The sequence below is a fragment of the Triplophysa dalaica genome, chromosome 19 (genome assembly GCF_015846415.1).
Source record: "Triplophysa dalaica isolate WHDGS20190420 chromosome 19, ASM1584641v1, whole genome shotgun sequence".
Taxonomy (NCBI): Eukaryota; Metazoa; Chordata; class Actinopteri; order Cypriniformes; family Nemacheilidae; genus Triplophysa; species Triplophysa dalaica.
This window is the reverse complement of record NC_079560.1, coordinates 4,999,919-5,026,774: the sequence shown is the minus strand read 5'-3', so window position 1 is coordinate 5,026,774 and position 26,856 is coordinate 4,999,919. Positions and strand designations below refer to the sequence as shown.

Below are 26,856 nucleotides of genomic sequence, written 5' to 3'. Positions count from 1 at the left end.
TGGGTTATTACAAATAGCTCATACATTTATATTAAATATCAAAGCGAGAACTTATGAAGATTTTTACATAGTTTTAGGTTTTTTGCCACAGTTTGACATTCTGTCAAGTTTCATATGAACCGAATACGCTGAATCGGCTGGTGACTTCAAAATTCTGTCTTCATTAACTCACCCTCAAGTTGTTCCAAATCTAATTTGTTTATTCTGATGAACAGACAAAGTTATTTGGAAGAATGCCTTACAAAGACATTCTTCAAAATAGCTTCTTTGGCATTCTTCCAAATAACTTTGTCTGTTCATAACTTTGTCTGTTCACTTCAAAATAGCTTCTTTGGTATTCTTCCAAATATCTTTGGAAGTTTCCAAATATCATGCATGTGCTAAGTTAATAAATGTAAATGTGAAACATTAAACCCAATTGACTTCCATTGTATGGACATAAAACCATGGAGACATTTCTTAAAATATCTTCTTTTGTGCTCAAATTAAAAAAGGGTCATATTCAGGTTTTGAATGACATGAGGGTGTCTGGCTGTTGTTATTGTTGGATGAACTATCCCTTTAATGTACAATGAACAAATAGATCATAAATATCATAAAATAGATCATTTTGGGATCTATAGAGAGCATTTTAACAGTATCAATTATAGATCTGTTTAGGGAAACCCCTAAATCCCCCAAACCCCCCCCCAACAACCACAAACACATGCTTCCGGCTTGTTTTATTATCTTGTTGCAGAGATGATACTGTCCTATAATTAGTCCGACTGCTTGAGATAATGAAGATCTTGGGACAGCTCTGACATTGCGATTACGCCTTTAACGTTGTTCTCTCTGCTATTATGCAAAAGAGAGAGAAACGTGGTAAAGCAAAAACTTAAGAGGGGGTTCGCTGTGGGCGAAGGAGGGTTCCAGGCGGATTTGAAGGCGCAGAAAAGAAGGAGGGTGACATTTTAATCTGTGGTCTTTGCTAAAGCTGAGCTCCCATATGCCGTGAAAACATGCCCTACGAGAACATGCCATTAAAGTGCCTCTGCTGTGCTCAGGGAAATCCAGCTCAGAATGAATCAGAGGAAAAATTTGTCATAAACAGTGAGAGGGTTCAGAAATGCTTGATTGTTTGGTTTTCCCTGGCTCATCTTGAATGCATGTTATCCACTCACCTCATAAATGTTCTCAAGGTCCTATTCGCCTGAATAAATACACAAGGATCTCTTGGAAACATGCCACTGAAGTGTCTCCCTTTAAGAAGTGTTCTGCCCAGCTCAAAATGAAGATGCAGAGAGTTTAATTGAATCATTGTTTTTATACTTCGCCAGTACACGAAATGCTAATGAATGAATAGCTTTTTTGATTATTGTTGTGAAACGTTGGATATTTTGCTCCTTATTTACATTCCTTGTTTCTATGCCTGTGATTTTGGAACTGGCTTTGTTGTTTTGTAAGGCAAACTAAACAAAACAAATGGCATTCTGTGCATAAACACAAGTTACGATGATGCTATGTTTGAGATTGGCTTCAACAACCAATTTTCTAGTGTTTTATTCATGAAGGGGTGAGAGAGGGTGGGGTGAGGTTTAAGGGAGACACAGTTTGTACCGTGAAAAAAATATTATGCCAATGGAAAGTCCCCATAAAACATGGAAACCCTGTGTGTGTTTCTGTGTGCGTGTGTGTGTGAGAGAGAGAGATTTGTAATCATTCAATGATGAATTTATGAATTTTCTATGATTAGAAAATGTGTAATAAATACACATTATAGTGAATTGAGCTTCAACAAAATTACATGGAAAAAGTAATTTTCCAATAATGTTTTGTAGAACGACTGGAGCTGTAATAGATTCAAGGTATCCATTAGTGTGAGATAAAAACCTAAATTTAAAATGTCACAGCTGACTTACTAACTTTTAACTAATGATATTTTTATGGCTAAATAAAAAAATAATCATGCAAAATGATACATGTTTATATAAAATACTGACATTTTTCATATGTCTTATAATATACAAACAATAAGATGCCACTGTTTGTTAACCATATTTGCTAGGATTTATGCTTAATCCTAATTCTTAACACCTCTTATTTTTTCCCTCTGACCCCGTAAGATTACAGTATTCATCCCTGGCTCTCAGCACTGAAACACTTAAAGCCGGTTTTCCTCTTCTTTCTGACCTCATTTATTTCAGTCACATGTCTGGTAGCATGCAGACTTTCTTTTGGTATTTTCTCTTTACCTATTGGTCTCCCTGTGTGTCTATTTCTCTCTCTCTCTCTCCCTCCCTATATATAGTTATCTCCCTTTCCACTAATTTCCTCTTAAATTTTCCTCTCCCTCTCCTATTTTCCTTCCGTCTTATCTTCTTGTATCTCTTCGGATATTTTATTAATATGATAATTCCCAGCCTGGGATGTCTGATGTTAATCAAAGCTCAGAAATAACAGCAAAAGAAACTGTTTCATTTTAGTGCATCAGAGCGGATGGAAAATAACCCTTTACTTATAGTCCCACCAGCCATATGGTGAGAGACAGTTCGATTTATTTTCAGTTCAACAACCTAGTGAAGGAGGCAGCGTTGGCACACTTCAGATGCAATTGCTGTTCCAAAAGTTTTAAAGTTTCATATCAAAGTTTAATTTCTGAGTCAATGGTGACAAGTGATTTTAAGATTTAGATATTTATACCTCTGCTGGAAAAAAACGATTTGAATTATAATGGTTTCAATTACAAATACCACTATGAACCATCAGCTCACTATTACAAAATTCACCAGCGTGTTTTTAAACTTATTCCAGTAAAATGTAAAACTCTCAGTCATCTGCCGAAAAGTGTTCTATCGATTCATATCTTCCAGATAATTTAGAGAAAATCGAACACATTGCCAGCCTACACCATTAAAGTCAGTCACCATTATAACCATTAAATCCATTTAGAATCTGGATGACCATTTCTATTGTTTTTTCAGCAGGGATACTTCATTAAACACAAATTTCAGGGCATTAGCTTAACAACATGCTGACACAAAAATCTATCGAAAGTCTAGACTTCCTAGCAGAGTGTGACACAAGAAGTTGCTTACTATGTACATCGTAACAAATCAGCCACTTATGAGATCGCTAGGGTGGTGCCTTAGAAAGTAACTCCCTATGTAGGCAGTAAGCAGCTTGCTACTTGTTGCAAGCGAGACGAAAGTGAAGATGTTTAAGACTATTGTCATTAGCTATTTTTACACCTTCAGATGAAGCATCATCTGGCCTCGGTCGTTTTACGTGACCCCTCCCACTCGCCACGAGAGCCTCCCACTCAATTACGTGCCTCTTCTAAACTGGCACACCAATTAACCCTCACGCATTGGAGGATGCTTACGTTACAAGCAGGCATGACCTGCTTGTTTGGTGAAACTGAATAATTCAAAGAGCTGTCACAAGTGTCACGTCGTTAAACATTACGTCAGGAAAGCCGAAGGCGACCGCGAGCCACCGGGGACTCTTGAGGAAGGCCGTGTGACAGCTTCTGTGGAGGAGGTTGCAATATTGAGATTGGAGTGGGTTTTCCTCGTGAAGGGTGCGTGCAGGAAGGCATATGATTATGTGTGGGCCACATACTGTATTGTGCAGAAACTGGTTCATTAGTTACATCGAAGGTATGTGTGCATGTGTTGGTGAGCGCAAATATTTGTTCACAGGGCGAAGAAAGATTCTGATTTATCCCATTAAGGAATCATCAGTCGTGTCTCCTACAAGAATTAATCAGCTTCCCGAAATGCAATGACTCACCTGAAGATTTGCACAGGTCGTGTGCCAAAGCCACCATATGTGGAAGGCGATAATCCGTTGATCTTTTATTATCAAGATCCCAATATGCTAATGAAATGTAAAGAGCAAAGACTCTTAGGTTTCTCTTTGACGCGGAGAGTTCACACACAAATGAAAGTTTCTGTCATTTACTCACCCTGAGATGGTTACAAAGGAAGATATTTGGTAGAATGTCAGTAACCATACCCCATTGACTCCCATGGGGTTTATTTTCCCTACTATGGCAGTAAATGAGGGATGAGATTTGTTTGGTTACTGACATTCTTCCAAATATCTTCCTCTGTGTTCAGCAGAACAAAGTCATTTATAGAAGTTTGAAACTGCTGTTTACGTTTAGCCAGTGTTGGCAAAATCTCCGGTGGGTGTTTTTACAGTTTTCATCTGCACTTTCTGCTTTTTATAGCCGGTGGTGAATGAAGTGTCATATTAGCACTTACTTTGATGCTGTGGTGAGAAGGACATTTAGGGGGGACTCATCAGCATTACTGTTCATGAGCCTTTCGTTTCATCCAATCAAAGCTCTCCACATCATCTTTAGTGATAATGTATTACATAATATTTCTATAAGCACAAAAGGTTGTAAAACCTTTTAAAAGTGTACATTATTCCCCCTGTCTAGATACATTTGAACCTAACGTTCTGCTTCCTACATCTTTCATTTGTCCTCCCCTTTTTCCTTCCATATATCATTGTCTTCATGTTTTTATTGTCTCCTCCCCTTCTCAACCTCAGTCTCTTTTTTCCTACATTCTCTTGCACCGTAAGATAAAGTCATTAGATCTGAATCTGTGAGCGGCACAAATACAAAGCAACCAAATACATTACACTGTCCATGCTTCCACTCCTCCTCTTCCCATCTTTTTCTCCAGCTTATGCCCTCCTTTTTTACAGTCACAGCTGTATCCTCATGTCTCATGTCATTTCAACTTTCACACTGCGGCGGTGGCTCTCTCTCAGTTTGAGTCCAGCCTTTTAACCTCCCTATTCAGACTGCTGCTGCAGAACATTACTCACAACTCAGTGAAAGCTCTTTAAGCTCAAACCCAGTGTCAGCTTACCAGGTGACATTATGTGGCAAAGAGCAGCCCGCACTGGGCCTGGGAGCAAAACTGACCCAGGTCCCATAGAAACGTTTGGAGCACAAGGAACCGTTGTTTAAACTACAGTATCAGCTCAGGGTGAAACTTCTTTATCTTCTGTGTGTGTGTGTCGAAAATATGGACAATCGGAGGTACAAGATTGGATAAATATTCTATAGACGGTTTCAGCATTAACAACATAAATAAGCCCAAACTTATGTGGCCCAAAGTTAACTTCCGGAACACCTCCACAAAACTGTTGGGTAGTTTTCGTTTCATTTAATACAATTAATATACAATAAAATTTTAATATCAACTAAAATCAATATAAATGAAATATAAAATTAATTGTTATAACCAAACACAGAATGGACATTAATGCCCATCTTTATGCTGTATACTGTATACAAGTTGATTTTATGATTTTAATTATTAATTTAATATGATTTTTTATATATATTTCCTTCGCACAGGACTATTGTCACATGCATAACCCCTATAACTATCAGCTTTATATATATTTATATTATTAAATATTAATTTAGAATGTGTAGTAACACTTTACAATAAGGTTCTATTTGTTAACAATTGGTTAATGCATTAGCTAACACGAACTAACAATGAACAAGGCTAAAGCAGTGTTTCTTTATCTTGGTTCAGTTTAATTTCATCATTTATTAATACATGTTTAAAATTCAAGTTGTGTCTGTTAACATTAATTAATGCACCAAGATTAATTACATTAACAAGGATTAATTAATGCAGAAAAACTATTGTTCATTGTTTGCTCGTGTTAGTAAATGCATTTACTAATGTTACTAAAGACCTTAATAAAAAACCTTATTGTAAAGTTATATTGAATTTATATATTATTTTATAAATAAATATATTTGTTTTGAGCTCTCTCTGGTTGATGCGTGGGCGTGCTCTTGCATCTCGCTCTGGCGGGTTGACGCGTGAAGAATTGTCCAAAAGGGACTAAGAAAAGTTGTTACGGATTTTCATGTTCGAAAAATACTTTCTGAAAACTATACAAATGTATCGAGCACAGAAATACAACATCATGCATCCATTTTTTTACTAGTTGACCATGTCAAGCATGAGACGCCAGCAAGTTTAACATTTTGTGAAGAAGTCAACATGCATGAAACACTGTGGCACCCCACCTTTAAAGAAGATGTTCGATTCAAAATTTGTCCCCATTTACTTTCCATAGTCATTTGGGTCAATGGGGGAACTACTTATTAGGATTAGTTCATAGCAATATGTTAAATGCTTTCTCTTTTGTAAATTGCTTTGGATAACAGCATTTCAATTTATAAATGAAAATGTAATGTAAATGCCTTTAAAATATAAAATGTTCTATTTCTCTATATGAAAATGTGTCAACCAAAAGCCACAGAGCTACAGTGATAACAGCAGGCAATGTATTTGGAATACCATTTTGCAGCTTTCCTAGCCAATACTAATTCAATGCTGGTTTCAATGCAACAACATCTGAATTTTCTTATATCGACTTTCTATTCTATTCCATTCTTATTGCCCAATTGTTAATATTTGTGTGTGTCTTTGCAGAGCAGCCCGAGCATTTGGAGAGTATATTCACACTCATCCTGAGAACCGCAACGGATCAGGTCAGTCATCTGATCTAAACCTCTCCATTACTATTCTATTTTTGCTGTTCTTTTCTGCTCCTCTTCTGTTCACTATATTGTCTTTGAGCCTCTGAGCATGAGGTTATCAGACTCACTTTCATCTTTCATGAAGAACTATGCTACTTCTTAATGTAGTTTGTTACCTCATCTGCTGCATCTCATTGTTTTCACTCATTTCTCCCTTTTTCTGTATCTGTCTCAATGTTTGGTTAAAGATCACTTACTCTCTGACACCCTCATTGGCCACGACTCTGACTCCCCAGAAAGCCTGTGCGCCCAGAACAACAACCTCCACAAATACTCTCTTCAGGATTCCAGCAACCCTAGACTGATCAACCCCGCTCTCGGCCTCCTGGAACCTCCCCCTCCGACCACATCCTCCAAGAGCCGGCTGTCGCTCGAGCGAAGCTTCTCAGCAGAGGAGGACCAGCAGAAGTGTGTGGAGTGCTCCCTGCAGCCTGCCCGGGTCTACACCATCACCGGAGAGAGCGGCATGTTGGGGACCAGCCGGGGGAGCAAGGAGAACCTGGAGCTTGAGGTTCTGAAGGAGGCGCTCGACCAACCCTCCAGTTCCTCGTCTCCAACGCAGCATCATCGCCACCATGGACCCGGAGGTGCGAGTGGTAACCACCACCATCACATCAGCAGCGGCGGAGTAGGAAGCGGGGCGACCAACCATCAACTCACCAGTGTCGCCGGAACATCCCATCATCACCATGGACCTGCTCATCACCACCACCACCTCTCCCAGCCTCTGCAGGGCTCGGTCAGTGCGCACAACATCCGCGGCTGGGGGGAGGGAAAGGAATGTGGCCTTGCATGCGAGGCCTGTCCAGGGACACCGTCGCGCAGCCAGGGCTCGCTGGACCTGGAGAGCAGCACCCGAGAGGCAGGCAAGCAGCACCGGCCACCACTAGAGCGGATGTGCAGTGTGGACCGGGTGACTGGGCAGGAGCGAGGTGAGAGGGGGAGAGCAGGAGGGGCGAGAGAGAGAGAGCCTCTGGACAAGGGGAGGGGGGGTTCAGCTAAAAACAGGGGCGTCGATGTGTTCGATGTGCCGTGGTCTGTATTGTTTCCACTTTCCTTTCTCTCTCCCCTCTCTCCTGTGTGTGAGTTTTGTGCTCTCTCCCTCTGTGGAGTGTGTTTTGCCTAGTGGAAATCACTACAGTGGCTCAGATAAAAACATTTGGACACTTGAGCAACGTTTATATATGTGTCATTCTGGTAAAAACTTAAATTTTAGACAGAAAGGTAACCCTGCCAATAGAAACCATTACAGAAATTGTAATGGTTTCCAGTAAAATAACATTATGAACCATTTCCCTGCTGAAAAAACAATAGAAACCCTTACAAAAATTATAATTCTTTCCATTACAGTACAATTTTTTTCTAGTGCGTTTTGAGCATTATTCCAGTAGAATTAAACATCCCCCTAATAGATTCCATCACATACCAGTAGAACCATTATAATTTCTATTAAAACCAATACAAATCCCTTTAAAACCATTAAAGCCATTATAATTTCTTTAATGGTTTCTATTGTTTTTTTTCACTAGGGTAGTTTTTTCATTAAAACCATTTAGATAGATTCCATCACATACCAGTAGAACCATTATAGTTTCTATTAAAACCATACAAATCCTTTTAAACCATCAAAACAATACAACCTCTTAAATGTTTTTTATTGTTTTTTTCAGCTGGGCAGGGACCTTTAGAAACCATTACAGAAATGAAATTGTTTTCCATTAAAATACCATTATGAACCTACAAGCTTTTTCCATTAAAACCATTACAAGATTCATTTTCTAGTGCTTTTTTGGCCATTATTCCAGTAGAATTAAACATCCCCATAATAGATTCCATCACAGACCAGTAGAACCATTATAGTTTCCATTAAAACCAATACAAATCCCTTTTAAACTATTATAACTTCTTTAATGGTTTCTATTGATTTTTTTAGCAGGGTATTTCAGCAGGGATGCATAAGAAATTTGTTAGACTTTATTTTGTTGTCGATTAAAATGACCCTTTTTTGTGTGTAGAATTTCTAAAGCTAAATGCTCATTCTTGAGCATGCTAAATGGTTTTGATGCTGGCAGATGCCTCACAATTTTACCCCGGACAACCATCAGAAGTTGACTAGCTAACTAACTTGAAAACGTTTTTAACCGGGTTAACATTTTGTCCAAATGCAATGCCATTTGGCTTAAGTGTCCAGTTAAATGTTTTTATGTTGGGCCATTGCATTTGTTCTGTTTGACTGTAATATATACATTCAGAAGCTTTGCATCATTACTTCCGCACTAACGGTCAATTATGTCTCATTTCTTCGTAGATGACAACACTTGGTTCCCTAAAGAGAACATGTTCAGCTTTCAGACAGCTACCACAACCATGCAGGCGTGAGAAAACCCATAAACACGCACACACACACCTAAGTTTGAAGTCTATAGTGACCCCAAGTACAGATGGGAGAGCAGGTGTCTCACAGTAACACACTTTCATTTAGTGACATTTACTGTCAAACTGACTCAGAGATCAGACAAGTACACTGTGTCCACACTCACACATATACACACTTTCTTCAAACGTTGTTATCTAAGCTCACTGTCTGTCTCTCTTTCTCTGTTCTTTTCGTCTGGTCCGCCTCTCCGCCTGACAGGATTTCGTGAGTACCCCTTTTTTACCCTTTAAATGTCGAATGACAGGGTGTCATGTTGCTAGCTTTCCCTCCACAGCCCACCTCACAATCCTTCCAGTCCCACTAACTCTACTTGTGTGTGTGTGAAGTTACGGATGACATCAAGGTGGAGGAATCCAATGTAAAAAAGATTTTTCAGGGCCGATACGAATGAATCACTCCAAACCCAAGATATGTTGCTGCGTTGGTTTGCAAACCAGAAGGAAAGATTGATGTTGTTGCATTAGGGGAGCGTAATGCAGTCATGCATTTTGATTCGGGAAATGGCTCGCAGGCACAATTCATAGGCCTGTCTATTCCGGATAATTCTGATTACCTCAGCCGGAAACGCAGATGTCGCTGGCTTGGCTGGTTTGGGAATGCTGGCAGATGCAGATTTCTATCATTTTTCGAGTTGATTGTCTTGACATGTTAAGTATCTCGCGGGATGGTTTCTCAGGGATTCATCAGTCATGTAACTCCATGTTGAATTCCAAGAGTGTATCCGATGACGATGGGAGATAAACTATTTTATTCGTTGCTTTGATTCAATAGAATTGGAGAAGAAATGAAATTTATGATTGAAGAAGAAATGCGTAGGTGATGCTGTGGTCTCCTAGTTTGGTCAAACTGGTGCTAACTAAAAAAGATCAGGGTCTATATCTTCTAAGGCCAGCAGACTACCTAAGCCTGGATAATTTTTTTCTTAAGGCCCAGGATACTCTCTTATCTAGCCCGAAACATCACACTAAACTTCACAGGACACATAAGCACTTTTGAAATTTCTTTGCTGTGTGTATGAGCACGAAAGCCATTCATTTATACTTTAATCCAATCTGAGGCTCTGCTAGTGGCTGAACCTCATATCTACCCAGAACGAACTCCTCCTGTCTAACCCCAGGCTAACCTCGCCCCATCATGAGCATGGCTCTAACCTCAAATGCTAACCTGACATCAAGTGAGCCCTCGACCTCGCTGGCATTAAAGTTGTGTCACCTCCTGGCAGGGCTTTCCGGAGTCTAGCAGAGAGAAAGAGGAGAAAGAGGGCGGTGGAGTCAGTTGCCGTCATCCAGAGGTACTTTGTAGGTCTGTCTTTTATCCATGTATTTATCGCCGTCGGATACAAAAAGAGGAAAGACCTTTCTTCTTTCTTTCTTCATTTATACATAGTTGAAAGATTTGTTTTTCTGTCAGTATGATTTCTCTCCGTGATAATTGACATGTTCATTATTCTTTGACGTGAACAACGCGAGCATTGCAGTTTAGCTGATGTTTGCTGCTGAAATAGGAGTCAGATTTGATGTCTCGCCTCCATGGTTACAGCGACTGTGAAATTGCTTTTTGTTTCACAGCCTCGAACCAACTTTCTGCTATTGTGTAAGCGAGCCATGACTGAGCTTTGGGAGATGAGAGGAAAAGGCAATTCATTTTCGTCTAGCCTTTTTGTTTGTCATTTTAGAATGTGTTAGGAAGTATCTGTATCATAAGAATTTGAGGAGAAATCATCTGTTGTCAACTCACCTATGATTATAAATAATAATTGATGTGTGGGGCATATTAAAAGAATATTACTGGAGCTGCACATAGTTTTGTAATGTATAGAATGAATGACATTTATTTAAAGTTTTTATGAAGTGTTACCAGGATTTTTTCATGATTCTTTTGGGGTCTCTGGGGGTTCCTGGGGTCTATAAAATGTAAAAACCTATTTTTAATGCACAGTAATTAATAGGAATATGCTAAATACGTACTTTTCTTTAGTTTCCTAACCATTATATTTAATTCAAAGTTTTTATTCCAACAGAATATCCTAATTAAAACAGTAGCAGGTGGTCTCAGTAGCAGAGATGATTTGAGAGACCAAATTTAACCCTCAGAGATCAAATGATGCACACATTCACACATTCAGGGTGGAGGAGAAATGGACAAACAATGAAAGTGAGAGATAAAGTATGAGAGTGAGAATCTGAATGCGGGAGAAGACAGCCATATGATTATGTAATGGTTTTTGTGGGCAGGGACAATAGCACCAGGAGAGGTCATATTGGACAGAAGCAGCAGCTGTCTGGAGCAGCCAGCCAGATGTCTCCCACAATGCACAGCTGCTGTAGGGAAAAACTGTGTGGTATGGAAAAACACCTGATTAATGGCTTGGTGCTTAGTGACCTGAAAAACACACTTTCTCTGAACAACTTTGCTATATTCTTGTAAAGTCTGGAAATGCTTTGTTTAAATGGTATTTCATTTACCCTCATGTCATTCAAAACCCTTTCATATACAGTATGAAGTTAGAGATATTTTGAGAAATGTCTCCGGGGTTTTGTGTCCAAACAATTAATGTCAATGTGGAACTACAGTATGTTTCTTCAAAATGAACTGTCCCTTTAAGGGATTTATACACTGTAATAATACTTGATTATTAAAGAGCTCAGTAAGCCTAGTCCCAGTTCGCTTTATTTGAATGGAAGAGTGCCAGGATATTCTTCTTATGTTAATATTTTAATATAAGTTTCATACAGGGTCAGTGTACATCTTTTTGTCTTTATACAGAAAATCATACAAAGACCGGAGGGTGAGATGACAGAAATGTAATTTCTCAGCATTTAATGAGGCAACATTTAGGAAGTGGGACTATTTAACAGGGTGAAAAAGCGGGCGATAAAATTACAGGGCACTATAGAGGAGCAAAGACTGCAGACACAAGAGAGAAAGAGAGAGAATCAAAAGAGAAAGCCTCTGACTCATCGTCAGCTTGCTGTGTGGGCGAGGGAGGTTTCTCTCTCTCTCTCTCTCTCTCTCTCTCTCTCGCTGTCTGTGTGGCACGTTGGTGTAATCAGTAAGATGGACAGAGAGGGGGATTTCTTCCTGTCTCCCTCCTCTCACAGGTGGGCACAGCACTGTCACATGTGTAAACAAAACACTTTGATTCTACATCGTCTACATCAGATGCACCTGCTTGTTCTTAATGGGTTTGTCGCGCTGCGTCACATCCAGTGTGGACAAATTTTTTAATTATAATGGGTTCTAATGCGTTTCCATTGTCTTTTGTCGTGTCGCGCTGGTCGCGTCCGGTGTACACACAGTGTTACTGTCTGTCTCTGCATTGATGACCTTCCAATTAGTTACAATACAGATATTTTACAGAACAGGACTCAAACATAATCAAAAGAACTAAATAAAATTATTTCCCTAACCGGGCAAACAGTCATTCGTGAACAGTATCATTGGTAAATTATCATCTGTTACTCTGTCTCTCATGTGTGGTTGTCATGGATATGTGTGTAGAGTAAGATGTGTTGGAGGAGTGGGACAGACTCTTCTCCAGCGGTTTTATTCTATGTCTGATCGCTCTTACCTGGAGAGATGCCAGATCGTTTAAATAACTTAACACACTCTCTGCTTCAATACTTCACATGAGCGCACACCAGCAAGAACTTCTGCCAATGTCGGCGACAGCCTGCGGTGCAAATATTTTGCTGTAAAAAAATGGTGCTTGGAAAAATGGCACCAAGCTAAATCTCAACATATGAAATATTTATTGACTGTATAAAAAATATAGCACAGTTTTCTTTCCTCTGTTGATGATTGAAGTAGGAAGAGTGCTGGCTGGTTGCAGGTAGACCTTGTGCTTAAAAACTAAAAGCAGTGAATTTGAAATCTACAGCCGCAGGAAAGTAAGAGACCATTTTAAAAATATTTTTAGTGTATCTGAATTTACTATTCGTAGGTGGTTAGTTAAAATTAACAATTGACAATATTTTTTGCAGAGGTGGAAACTGGACAAATAGATCAAAATAACAGGAAGGTTTAGCTTTTGTATTTTTAGACCTCAAATATTGCAAAGAAAACAAGTTCATGTTCACATTTAACCAATGCAATGGTCCAAGTAATATTTGTGTTCAGGAAAATGTGTGTTATGTCAACCTTGATTTTGATCACAGTTTTCATGTGTCTTGTCATGCTGTCAGTCTTTGACATTGCTATTGGAGGACGTTAGTTTACTCCCGAGGTTTGGTTTTGTTGAAATTCAACAAACACTGTATTTGAATGGCAACGATACATCTAGAAATGCTGATTAAATGATCATTTGGAATGGTCTCTTCTTGGAAAGGTCTCATTTTTTCCACGACTCTATATCCCCATAAAAATGAAAATGTTCTGCATTTATGAGTACAGTTAGAGAATCTATACAGTGAATGACCTCAGAGATAACAGGCATGGACAAAAATCAACAAAAGTATCAAAATTATGTGGTCTTAGATTATAAATGTAACTTCACACACACACACAGCTGTTTTTCCGGAAAACTCTCGAAACGTCCAAATTACACCTTTCCCTCCTTTCCCACTCTCTTCCTATTTTTAGGAACTTCCGGAAGCATTTAAGAATGGTGGGCAGCAGAAGAATAAAAGCACAAAGTGAGTCTACACTATGTGTACGTGTGTGCACAGCTCCATCTGTGTTTGCATTTTATCAGTATTTTGTGTGTTTGTGAGCATGTGCATGTGTAGATTGGGAATGTTTGCATGGCTGTGTGAAGCGTGTTCTTTTTGGAGGGTGCTGGAACGCATGGCGTTACAAAACAACAGTGGGTGAATGTTCGCCCGCCTTACTTGTGTGTGTTTCTGTATGGCGGCGACAGTGTAGCATAGGACAACTTGATATCAGAGCGTATGAAGAATGTGTGTGTAGCTGCTGTTGCGATGGTTTGTGTAGTGTTTGAAGTGTGATGAGGTAGAGACAGTGAGCGTGCAATGTGTTTGACAGCAGTGCTGTATCCGCAGTCTGTCAGGATCGTGGAACCATAAGTGTGAGTGCGTGTGTGTGCGTGACCATCTCTCCACCTTACTAGCGTTTGCAGAACGCAGGACGAAGAGTTTCAACCGATCCTGGAGCGATCCGACACCTGTCAAACAAGACTCCCTACACGACTCAAAAGACAGTGAGTCCATCCATACACACACAAAGATGCCACACAACACAAACATTCACATATGTAATGCATGGAACTCTTCCAAAAAACATTTGTTTGCTGTCAATCAAATTACATAATACGATTTTTATAATAAATTCATTTTAACACAATCTTTCGCAGCTTTTCTTTTAATATGTACATTCACACACATTACATTACAAACATTTGTATTTTATTACATGCAAGTCAAAGTGCATTCAATCTTAACATTTGATCAATATTTGGGAACACAAAATACATCAAATACATATTTCTATCACACACACCTCTATGCCGCACACATACACGCATAGTGTTGCTGCGACGTGCCTCCTCTGATGCTGTTTGTGTGTCTCCCTCTGAGCGTGGTTCTGTCCCGAATATGTGCTCCTCTCTCTCTCTTTCTGTGAGTATCTGTCCCGCCTGGAGCGTCTGCATTCTGGAGACTATGTGTGTGTGTATGTTTGTTTGTTTGCACACTGTAGTTTTCTGTGTCTGCATGTTACCTCCTCCGTGTGTAGTTTGTCTTTGAATTTGTTTTGTGATCACGTTTTATTCGTGCCACCTGTTTAAGAAACCTGTCTTCGGGGAGCCTGTTGAGCTTCTAGCGATTGCTACTTGCAGTTGTAATTTCCGTATGTTGTCTATTTTTCTCTGCCTGGTACTTTCTGCGGCAAATGGATTTTCAGATGGATACTGTCTTGACTTTGTCTCTGATCCAATGTTTCTCTAACATTGTAATGCTAGCAAGTTAAATGGACAGTTCACCCAAAAAGTGATTCACTTGTTACACTTAATGTACAAATTTCTTTGTTCTGCTGAATATAGAGAGAGATATATTGAAGAATATCAGTACCAAACAGATTTCATCCCCCATTGACTCCCATAGTTTTTATTTTTTCTACTACGGCAGTAAATGGGGGATGAGATCTGTTTGCTCACTGACATTCTTCCAAATATCTTATTTTGTGTTGAGCAAAACAAAGAGGTTAATACAGCTTTAGAACAACTTTTGTGTGAACATTTTTGTGTGAACTGTCCCTTTAAGTTTAAGTGACTTCTGCACTCTCTCTCCCTTCGCTGATTCTCATTCTTTTCTAGTCTCTTTTCTCCTCTTCGTCCATTGCTGAGCTCTTGTGTTGTGTCACATTGCAGGTGGAGAATTGCAGACCACCTGCTGTACTCCGGATGAGGGAGGATGCGAGGACCGGGACTGGGAGGATGATAGAGAGATGGAGAGACTGGCGTGTGAGGGCGACGACTTCATCCCACCTAAAATTATGGTCTGTAGCAAAGTACATCCATAGCATATTCATAAATAGATTTTAAATACTTGATTTTTTATGTTGTTTTATATTTCAGCTGATATCGTCTAAAGTTCCCAAAGCGGAATATGTTCCCACCATCATTCGTCGGGACGATCCTTCTATAATACCGATCCTATATGTAAGTCGACTCTGTTTTCCCTCTGCATCACAAAGAATGACATGACGCAACATGCAGATACCCTGTATTATGGCTTCCATATCAGTTTTTATATCAACCATTCTCTATCGTATGTATTCTGCATACAAGCTGTTCAACCCTGGACAGTTTTCCACTGTCGTAAATAGCTAATCTAATCTACTCTATGCTTAGTAAATCGCTTCATGTCATTTCTAATCCGTACATATTTTTAAGTAAATCCACATCTCTGATAGTGGAACAAAGATAACACCAGAAGTATTGAATAAAAAACCTAGATTTGCATTAATTGCGTGCGCAGCATCACCTCTTTCCTATCTGCTAAAACGTATCTATGCACTCAATGAACCTAAAGCCGGTCAGGATGAGAATGCATTAAAAAAGTTTTTACACTTGGTAACAGACAGAAAAACACACAGATAAGCTTTGCTTTGTCCTGGAAAGTAGAGCCAAGGGCGCACCTGCATGAGATACAGCAGAGACAGAATGCCCATGTCCAGAGGTTTAGCTGGACAAGAGATGAGAAATTTGATAGCAAACACAAAAGCGGACGACAACGCAGTCTTATCTGGGCTAACCGAGTGTGTGCTAGAGATCATAGACTGTGAGCATGATAATCTTAATGTGTTTGTATTGATTGCATTTATTATTTTATCTCCAGGATCACGAGCATGCTACGTTTGACGATATTTTGGGTATGTAGCTTCGAGCCTCTTATGTGTTGTGTGTTCGCTAAATGTCTTGTGCTTTTTCCGTGTTTGTATTTTGCCTCTTGCCTGGTTCGAGGGATTTATATAGATATTTGCACCAGCCTGGGCATGTAGAACACAAAAAACAATTGGACTCTTGATAAACGGCGCTGATGTTGAAAGCTGTTTGAGATAACTGTAAGAGTTACTGTGTAAATGTGGGGATGTTGTAGGGATGTTGTAGTTTTACTGGATGTCCCACTGTTTTTTGAATTTATTAATTGGTTTCAATGTATTCAAGAACATATTTATTCTTTCTTTTTAAACATCAAAGGATGTAAACAATTGCTTCTATTGTTTACCTCGATTTGGATAAAAGCGACTGCTAAATGATGAAATTTAAATGTAATGTAAATCTTTTGATATTATATTTGCATATTTTGCAAGAGTTTGATATGCTCTGAGAAAGACGAAATTTGATGTGACCTACACAAACTCTAATGTTGTTAGTTTAGTAAACAGTAGTTGTAAGATCAGGCATGTAAAAAGTGACAGGCTTCTGTTTCGTGTGCAGAAGAGATTGAGAAGAGATTGACGGCCTACAGAAAAGGCTCCAAGATCTGGCGGATGATGATCTTCTGTCAGGTGAGATTTAAGGCACAGCAAATAATGATTCCAGAACAAGGTACACGCATACATAAATACACGGCAGTAAGATGACCTGCTGTCTCTTTGAGTTTGATAATGTGAATTCAGTTCTGTCAGTTTACTGTGATACTGGACTCCTAAACCTTTGGGGTTTGACGGTTCAAACGTCTGTGTTTCTGTGTGGACGTGAATGTTCTCTTGCAGGGTGGCCCGGGGCATCTTTACCTACTAAAGAATAAAGTGGCCACCTTTGCCAAGGTCGAGAAAGAGGAGGACATGAGCCAGTGAGTGACATCAGCACTCCTCTGTCTGTCAATAATGCTCCAACCCGTAATTTTAGGGTCAAACATAAACGTATGGTCGGTGGGATTCTGTGGGAAATGTCCGTTTGATAGCATTTGACTTGAAAAGATAAGCACATAAAGTAACCTGCAATTTTATGTTTCAAGAGATGGATGTGAAGGCAAAAGATTGCATCTTCAAATAAATAGTTCATCCAGAACTTTGTCATCTCTTACTCATCTATCTTGACGAAAGATGTGTTCATTTTTGACGGTGAATTATTTAAAAAAATGGAAGCCCAGTCACACACAATTTTCTAGTTTTTTTATGTTTTAGAAAGAGCAACTGTTTCGGAGGGGATATAGTTCACATATTTTACATGCATCTTCTGTTTGTGTGTACATGCAGGTTTTGGAAACGCCTAAGCCGGTTTATGAGTAAATTAAATCCAGAGCCAAACTTGATCCACATCATGGGCTGTTACGTCTTGGGCAATCCGAATGGAGAAAAGGTACACAGTGAAGGCCTTTCGTGGTCTGTATTTACGTAATGCTGTCTGTGATATATTTAGCGTTGGCCCTCTAGGGACTGTCGTGACCATGTCCAGCTCTCTTCTCCTCATACCCAGACATGCACAAGCACAATTTCACAATCTTTCTACATCACACCTCTCTGTCTATCACCATTACGTCTGGCAGGCTTTTTCTCCTGGTTATGTAACTTCGAACAACCCTTTTTTTTGACCTGTTCTCTAAACTCATATGTTTATGACGTTTTTTCTGAACTCGGATTTGAGTCAGATCTTAAAGGAGCAATGTGGAGATTTTAGCGGCATTTAGTGGTGAGTTGCGAATTGCAACCAATGGCTTACTCCACCCTTCCCTTTCGAAGCACTAACAGTACAAAGATGTCGTCACGTTTTCGCTTCTTTGTCAAGGAGATAATGTTTTTACGAAACGCGAGCAGTTTGTCAATTTATGCAGGGCCGTAGGTTCTGTATTTTCTATGCTTTACTGTACAGTAGTAAATATACTTGTCCATAAAAATCCTGTAGTAGACTATAGTATTTACTACATTAAACTGCAGTAAAATTCTTGTCTACCATGATGTATTTGAAAACTTACTATAGTAAATATTAAAGTATACTATAGTGTTTACTACAGTTTATTAATTCACTATAAGTAAATATTGTGTCATCTGTTTTGAAATTAACTGGGCTTTTATTTTGACGAGTTGTGGTGACGATGCTTGAGGATCTGAATAACGTCTTACGGCTTGAGACTCTTGAAAGGCAGATCATGGCCAGTCCTCGAAGGTCGGCCTTGGTCCATGCCTCATTCTGTCTTTATTGTTGCCTTGTGACAGAGAGCTGCAGTCATTGAACCCCAAGATTTTGCCCCAAGGACGCACTTACATCTCCCTTGGAACCTACAGATCAGTTTCTATGGAGACGGGTTTGTCGTAAACTACGTTCTCTGTGCGTCAATGCCCAAGAGGCGCCGCCGTTCCCGAGAAGCGCGTTTTGTGGACGTGCTTGTGATTGACAGATGGGGGATGACGGACTTTGTGAGTTTGTGAAGAAGGCAGTCTGGGTAATTTACTGGGAGCATTTGGCCTTCGCAAGTGAATTCTCGAGTGCTCTGATTGTAAAACTCAAAGCTGATGTCCATGAATATTGCAGCATTTGTTTTATAGAGGTCTCTTCCAGTCTTGCCTTGAGGTCATTGGTTATTTGGTCACGTTTGTGGAAGTTATTTGTTTTCTCCGTGCAGGGTTAGCCGGTTGAGAAAATCTGCGGTGTGCACGGCATCTAAATCACTTTTAATCTCTGTCTGGGTCCTAAACCCTGTCAAAGCGTTGCATGGATGGAAAGATCTCGACTGGGTTCCTTTGAGGGGTCTCGCAGTCCTAGTCACCTGTCGGAGAGGAGAGAGCTGTGAAATTGGTTCAGGGTCAAACTGTTCCCATTTTCGTTATAAATTGTGCACGCTATATGGAGTGGCAGCCATTTTGTGATGTGTAAAATGTTTACGTGCTGTATAATGCATTCTGATTAATAGTGTCTAACGAATTTAAACGTATTGGTGTTGTATTCCCTGTAATGCAAAGTAGCACTGAAATATACTGTATATGGTGAATAATGTGCCACTGGCTATTTAATGAATAGTGAATGAACCAAGCGATTTTGGGTACATCAAGAAGCTTCCGCTATCCTTAACTAACCTCCTAAAGTCAAAGAGAGAGAGAGGGAGAGAGATTATTAATGTCTTGGCTTATCATGTGCCAACAGCTGTTCCAGAAACTGAAGAACTTAATGAGGCCTTATTCTGTCACGTTCGAGTCGCCACTGGAGCTCTCCGCTCAGGGTGAGAACGTCTGCTATAAACTGCAGACTATATTTTTACGGATTTACTAAACATGAATCATTTTAATCAGGCACTAAATGTGCTCTGTATTTAAATCAAGTCACTCTTGTGCTGTGGAATTCACAAGAAACGTTGCCCTCTTTCTTTCTCTCAGGCAAGGAGATGATCGAGATGTACTTCGACTTCCGTTTGTTCAGGCTTTGGAAAACTCGTCAGCACTCCAAACTCCACGACTACGAAGATCTGTTGTGACCCTGCGCAGGTCAGCGCGTTGCAACGCGGGCGGGATGCCCCACTGTCCAACTCCATCTCACCAGCTTTCATTTAGGAAAACAGGAACGCGAAAGATGACAGACGCAGCCACTTTGCTGCCATCGCTGCTTCTCTGACGTTCTCTGAGCCCTACGCGGCGGATTCATACACCCTTATAATGATATCACACGAGAAAAATAAACAGGTCCAACAGAACAGACTGGACCAAAATAAAGTTGAATCAGAAGAGGACATGTTTTGGGCTTCCTGAGTGTGAAGGTGTTCGCTGAAGCTGTCGACATACAGTATAGTTTTGCGTACAGTAGCATCAATTGGAGAGTCGGTCGCTCACCTAAGAGGGTTGTCCTCGCAAAATGAGTCCTGTGTGCAATATCAAACCGTGTTTTATGAAACTTATCATTAAAAAGAAAATAGTCATGAAATAAGCATATATACAGGTATATATATATATTGATATACATACAGGTAATACATATAGAGTAGCTCTAGTCATGCAAATAATCTAAATGTCAATGGTACACAATTTACTTTGTCAGAGTTTATTGTTGTGGTTTTTCTAATGAACTCTTTTGAATAACTCAGGTTTAAGCCTTTATGAATATATAATCCAGATGTGTTTGGAAGTCCTCGTTTGCCATTTACTGGAAAGAATGTACAGTCATTTGTTTTACGTTAAGAGGTCTATTTCGGTACATTTTTCATCTCCTGATTCATATGCACCTGAGGATTGAGAAGTCACGTGGTTACAAGAAGATAAAAGATTAAGCTAATAAATGTCCTCATATAACAATAACAGTAGGCAGTTTTTAAACAATGATTCAATTGTTTGGTCTGAAAAGTACTCCCCGAAACCCCCCGTCCCCCAAATCTTGTCTTTCATTGGATTACTTAACAGCCAGTCAGTGGTTCTCTTTTTCGTTGTAAGGCCCCCTTTGTGTAGAGTACATGGCTTTGCGGGCCCCCAAATAAATACTTTTTTAACTTAGGATTTTAATTAAACCCAAAACATGTTCGGGTATACAATGCAGGAACGTCCTTGGTGGTTCGTGATCTTGCATACAATCTATTATAAATTTTTATATTTCACAAAATCTGCGGCCCCCTGGAATCATCTTGGGTCCCCCCTGATGGAGAACCACTGATGTAACTGACATGAGTAACGTTGTGAGCAGTCATGGCAGCTGGTTACTATTGTAGGTATCAACTCAGGAAAATTTGTCAAAACATAGAAAGTGTCATTTAAATTTTTGCTCATTGTGTCTAGTCGGTTCAATATCAAAACGCGCCAAACAACACTTGCATCTGCCTGCAGGAGGTGGATTGCGAGAGATGCATTAATTGAAAGTGAGCCACTGGGTCGAAAAAATTCTAATCATAGTGTTTCATTCAAAACAAAAAGTATTTACTTCCACTTCTTAAAACAACTTTCACACCAACAAAATGATGTCAAATCGATTTTTTTGGGTTCGCACTAAAAGCTCCTTCGCTAGCTTATTTTGTGTTACTGTTTAGTTTGAGCAGGTCATAGGTGTGGTTGGTCATGAAGATGCATTCTTCACATAGGTCACTGTTGCCTTATGGGGCAAGATGGTATTTGACGGCCGTACCTGGATAATAGAGCAAAGAATTGCGTTTTATGGCAGCTTGCAGGTGTAAACTCTATGCATTCTTCTTCCATTCGAAGCTTTTTAAGGTTTTGAGCAACCTGAGATGTTTTTTTTCCTATTAAAAATTATGAATGTGCTCAGATAAAAAAAGCCATAGACTCTTTCGCTCTTGCTGCATCGAGCTGTTCAGAGGCTCTTTGATGTGGATGTCTTGAGGCATTTGTGAATGAAGTTCCAACTGTTTGAACGATGGTATTCTTGCATCTTTTATTGTTTATACATCCATTGATGCCGATTGGCTGTTGCTTCGCTGTTGTTCAGACAATGAACGACTAACCCCTGCAGAAATAGAGAAATATCAGTACATTGTGTGAGGAACATAAGCCAAACAATATGCTGTAATAACATTAGCTTATTTTAGCATGTGCAAAGTATTTATTTTTAACATCAAAATTAAAGATGAAAACACACATTGAATGAATGAGGCATTTATATATTGACTGCAGATGTCCTTGAATGTGCTTACAATATAGCAGACATTTATAAAAGCTTATTGTCTTTTTGACTTCTGACTTGCCATAATTCTGTAGTATAGTTACTGTACTCTATGAACAGTAGGATACAGTAGAGTCCCCTGTCATTGGGACTGTAGGAATCCAGTCAGAAAGTAGGCTACAAATGAATTGGACTAATCTTCTAGCAAATTTTGTCATTATGGGTCCATCTGTGGCTCACAGCAGGTGTCAGAAAGATGGAGAAACAGAATCCAAATTCACTGTACCACAGACGGCAGTATCACCCTCATCAACGGGAACATTTGGTTCTGCAAGTGCAAATGTGTTATCTCGGGACGTCCTGTAAGAACAGAATACATATCATGCATAAAATCTAATTTGACTTTAACTCAGTTCATATCATTCACAATTATAAACCTTCCTATAGGGAAGTGTTGTGAATGCATTTTTTACTTTTCTTTTAACTGAGGACACCGAGTTAGTGTTTTAAAGCCATGCACTGTCTTTTCAATACTAGGTAACACCTTACAATAAGATTGTATTCGATAACTTAATTTTAATAGCTAACATTCTACTAACAATGCAAAGCAAAACGTTTTTTATTATTTGAGTTAATTATCAGTTAATGTCAATGCCAACTGTTCACGTCAGTTTATTATGCATTAACTAATGTTAACAGAAGCAACTTATGATTTAAGAAAGTGTATTGGTAAATGCTGAAATAACATAAACTACGATTAATATGGCTGTAGAAGTATTGTTAAGTGTTAGTTCTAGTTAGCTACTGCATTAACTAATGTTAACAAAAACAACCTAGTTGCAAAGTGTTAACTACTTTACTCATATGCCACCTTAAATACAGATTAAGACATTGGAAAATGGAGGAAAAAACACTGTGGCAGTATCAAAACATTTTGTGTTTAAGTGGCCATATAGCCCAACACAGGATTGTCAGACTATCTGACCTATAAACAGTGAAAAATTGGGGGGTGTAAGGAAAATAATTGATTTTAAAATAATTTTCATTGTAGAAAGAAATATACAAAATAACTGACAATATCGTGTATAAAATGTAAGTCACACAATACTAACTTCTTGTTTATAGAATTATTGTATTAAAGCAATGTAACATTAAAACCATGCTGTTGGACTGAATTTCAAATGACAGTCACACGAACATTCAGTACATCACCATGCGGGTTGGTGTGATATTGCTTGTTATTGAATTGTTGATGTAGCAATACACAATATGTATCGCCGTCTACTCTCCTCAAATCTTTTTTCTCATTTATTTATTTCCAAAATATATGCTATTTACCTTGTAGGCCTAATTGACAAGAATAGCTGGATATGCAAAACTGTCTTTGTGGGGCCATTCATTTCTCACAATTATGGAAGAATCTGCTTTTAAATATCTGTGTTTAACAATGTTTAATCTTACAGAAAAGATAACTCGTCAAAAATAACAATATTTGGTGAGAGAATTTGATGATTCTAAACCAACTAGTAGCAGAACCTGCAAATCGTCGCCGTCCTTCTGAAACCTTGTATGTCCAAATCCGCTGTTTTTCGGTTAATATAAAAAACACTATCATTTTTAAATAATTACAATACTGTGTTATCAAAGTTGGTAGAACTTTTTAAAACTTTATATTGGTTAGATATTTGCAAAACCCAGTGACAAACATAAAGTGTGACTAACAATGATGACGGCACAAAAATCACAAAGATTTCAGAAGGACAGCAGTTGAAATGCATTTTTGACATAGTTTGACATCCATGAATGTGCGGTTTCAATCCACATGAATAGGCGATTGCTTGAGATCTAACCAGTGTTAAACTATCTTATTTTATTCCTTTGTTGGGCCTAAACTAATTATTTGTATATCAGAAAAAATGCATCACAGGAGTGGTGCTGTTTTTTTGTTGAGAAATGTTATATTCAAACATACTAAGGATTTTTATGAAACTTGTGGACAACAGTATGTTTTATGCAATTATTACATTTAAATGTATGCATTTGGCAGACGCTTTTATCCAAAGCGACCTACTTTGCATTGTATTATACATTTGTTTCTATCTGAACCCCTGACCTTGGCATTGCTAATGCCAAGCTCTAACCACAGCAAAGCTTGTTAATTTATTCACTTGTGAAACAGTTATTACGCATGACATGAACCTCGCAGTTGTGGAATGAAATCATAAAGCCAAGACGTCCCGTGAGAACACAGAAGGGACGTAAACCATTGGTGTGTCATGAGATACGATACATATGTTTTCAAGGCTTTACATGCGTCCAGGCTGCATTAAGGTTTTAATGGCTCTCTGGTCGGCGATGGACCGAATTCATTTGCAGTCTGGTGCAGTTACCACAGCTTATCGATTCAAAACAAGCGTTCAGTCAAAATGCCCTTGAGTAGCAAAACAATTTTTCTCCTTCCTTGTCATGCCTCCTCTATTCATATCCACAGAAGGATAGGACGGGCGCAGGTGCAGAAGTGCTCATTAGTTTCATGAGAGACGATGAGATGGTTTTCAGTGTTGTTCTCGGAGCTCACGGCCACTGTGTGCGTGGCGATAACTTATTTTATGAACACTCCCATGAATATGACAGTGTGTTGTTGTTTTTTAATGACGTCGGTATTGTAGATATGAATAACATAACATATATATCTGGTGTTGATTATGTCATTTGAAATATCTACATCTGCAGATTTGTGTCCGTGTGCATCTCATATGGTGTAACCGAACCATTGTACTTGAGTTTAATGTGAGGACGAATGCGGTCATTGGACCAGCAGCATCTTAAATACCACGCTGGTTCCGGACAGGTGCAAAGTGTTTCTAATGCTTTGCTTTTCTAATAAAATGTTGTTTCAATTGAACACGATGGATCATTTCTTCTGTTTCTTAACCTTTTTCTTTCTGAATACTAGTCACACCTTTACACCTTTTCCTAAACATGTTGACTCTTTATTTCATAAGATGTTCTAACGGGTCTCACGAATATTGTCATGGCTTGTTTAATTTAAGAAGCAAAAGTTTCCTCTTGTTGGTTTTTTGCTATTTTGTAGATTGACGGGTCCAGTCCCTATTCACTTTCATTATATGCAAAAAATAGGAACCAGAGGAAATGATAATTGATGACTTTAAGGTAACAGTTAACTATAAGGATGTGTTTGTTGACAGTAGTTGTGCATTAGCTAACATGAATTGACACAACTTCTACAGCGTTTGGTTCATGTCAATTTCAGCATTTACAAATGCATTCTAAAATAAAAATTGTAACTGTTAAGATTATCCTAGTTAAAGCATCATGAACATACATGAATAATTGTATTGACATTAACTGACATCAGTTATGAAAAATAATATTGCTGATTGTTAGATCATGTATCAAATACAAAAGCACCCTTGTTATAAAGTGTTATCCGTAATACTTGAACAGGTGTTTTCTGTCGTAGCTGTTACTACAGTATACTGTATTGTATTTTGTAGTAGATGAAACAGTGTATCAACATCCAGATTTGTAAACATCCTTTTATCATTCTGAAATACTTTACAATTAAAACAGGAGCTCAGATGGAGACTAGTCAAACAGATTGAATCAAATTTGGCTTTAAAAGCCTTCATCAAACGCCGGATAAGATAAGATACAAACACAGACGCAGACTGTCTATCCCAAACTATATAACTGTACAACACTCTGGCCATATAAATATTTACGAGATATGAGCGCATAATGAATAATTCTGCTTCTGTTTGTGATGCGCACTTCTGAGCCTCATTAGAATTAATCATTCCTATTATGCAAAGGACGTATTACATAACACCACCATAACAAATATATCATCATCACTTTATAATGAAAGTTAAACCACAGGTGCTCATTTGGCTGAATTGATAAAGTAAAAATTGCATTAGAGATGATTGATCCAAAGCGTCATGCTGTTGTCAGCTCGTGAGGATAAAAGATAAACAGGTCAATCCTAAATCAATGTTATTATGTAGCAAATAAATAGAAAGATTAAAAAATGCTAATTTCCCCTTAACACTCTTGAAAATATAGTGCTAAATTAAACCAACTGTTTTTTTTTCTTCAAAAATATATTAAATATTATTATTTAACTTATGTTGTAAAATATGTTTATATGTACATAGGTGATTACGGTACAGCTGTGTGGAAAGCTTCTGTATGTGAATCCTACATGATCCTTTAGAATTAAGCAGTTTTCAGACCGGCCTTGCACAGAGAAAATCAATCCATGCAGCCATGTTCCTAGAAACCTTCAGCTGTGACAGCAGTGAAAATGTATGTCTTCCATCTTCCAATGACCTGGATGAGGAGTCCTGTATCTATAAAATTTAAGACTATGAGCTGCTCCGCTCAGTAATAGTCCTGATGGAAGTCGGCAGTGTAATGCCACCCAGAGGACAGAAGGGTAAATCTTATTGGCAAACTCACACTGGATCCAGTGATGCAAAAACTGTATCTTAATTCCATAAACAATATTTGTTACAGCATACCTAAAAAATCATTCCATATCCAGTATAGAAAAGACAAAAACGTATTCAATACCCCCTTAGATTTAGAACAGTAATGAGTGTCAATATAGTACTTTGGCACAATTATTTTATATATTTACATATTATATAAATGTATATATATGTTTTAAAGATATATATGAAGAGTTTATTTGCTTTATTTCAAAAATCATGTTTTTATTGTGTCAGCTGTATTTTTATTATTTACTTAAAACAACCAAAGTGCACTTTGATTGATATTAATGGGAATGCACAATAAAAACATCAATTTTGAACATATTACAAA

The 26,856-nt window shown here is 38.6% G+C and overlaps 1 protein-coding gene across 1 annotated transcript in view; it reads left to right on the top strand.

The window, feature by feature from the left end:
• The window catches only part of nsmfa (NMDA receptor synaptonuclear signaling and neuronal migration factor a), a 29,299-nt gene extending 4,453 nt beyond the window's left edge, over positions 1-24,846 (top strand). Inside the window, exons 2-16 of the mRNA XM_056731981.1 lie at positions 6,468-6,526; positions 6,763-7,506; positions 8,883-8,949; positions 9,210-9,215; positions 10,234-10,302; positions 13,593-13,645; positions 14,080-14,169; positions 15,337-15,464; positions 15,544-15,627; positions 16,307-16,340; positions 16,909-16,979; positions 17,187-17,266; positions 17,673-17,775; positions 19,555-19,630; positions 19,785-24,846. Of these exons, the coding sequence (XP_056587959.1) occupies positions 6,468-6,526; positions 6,763-7,506; positions 8,883-8,949; positions 9,210-9,215; positions 10,234-10,302; positions 13,593-13,645; positions 14,080-14,169; positions 15,337-15,464; positions 15,544-15,627; positions 16,307-16,340; positions 16,909-16,979; positions 17,187-17,266; positions 17,673-17,775; positions 19,555-19,630; positions 19,785-19,882 (1,762 nt within the window). The 3' untranslated portion in view covers positions 19,883-24,846. The remainder of the gene's footprint in view (positions 1-6,467; positions 6,527-6,762; positions 7,507-8,882; positions 8,950-9,209; positions 9,216-10,233; positions 10,303-13,592; positions 13,646-14,079; positions 14,170-15,336; positions 15,465-15,543; positions 15,628-16,306; positions 16,341-16,908; positions 16,980-17,186; positions 17,267-17,672; positions 17,776-19,554; positions 19,631-19,784) is intronic.
• The last annotated feature ends 2,010 nt before the right edge of the window (positions 24,847-26,856 follow it).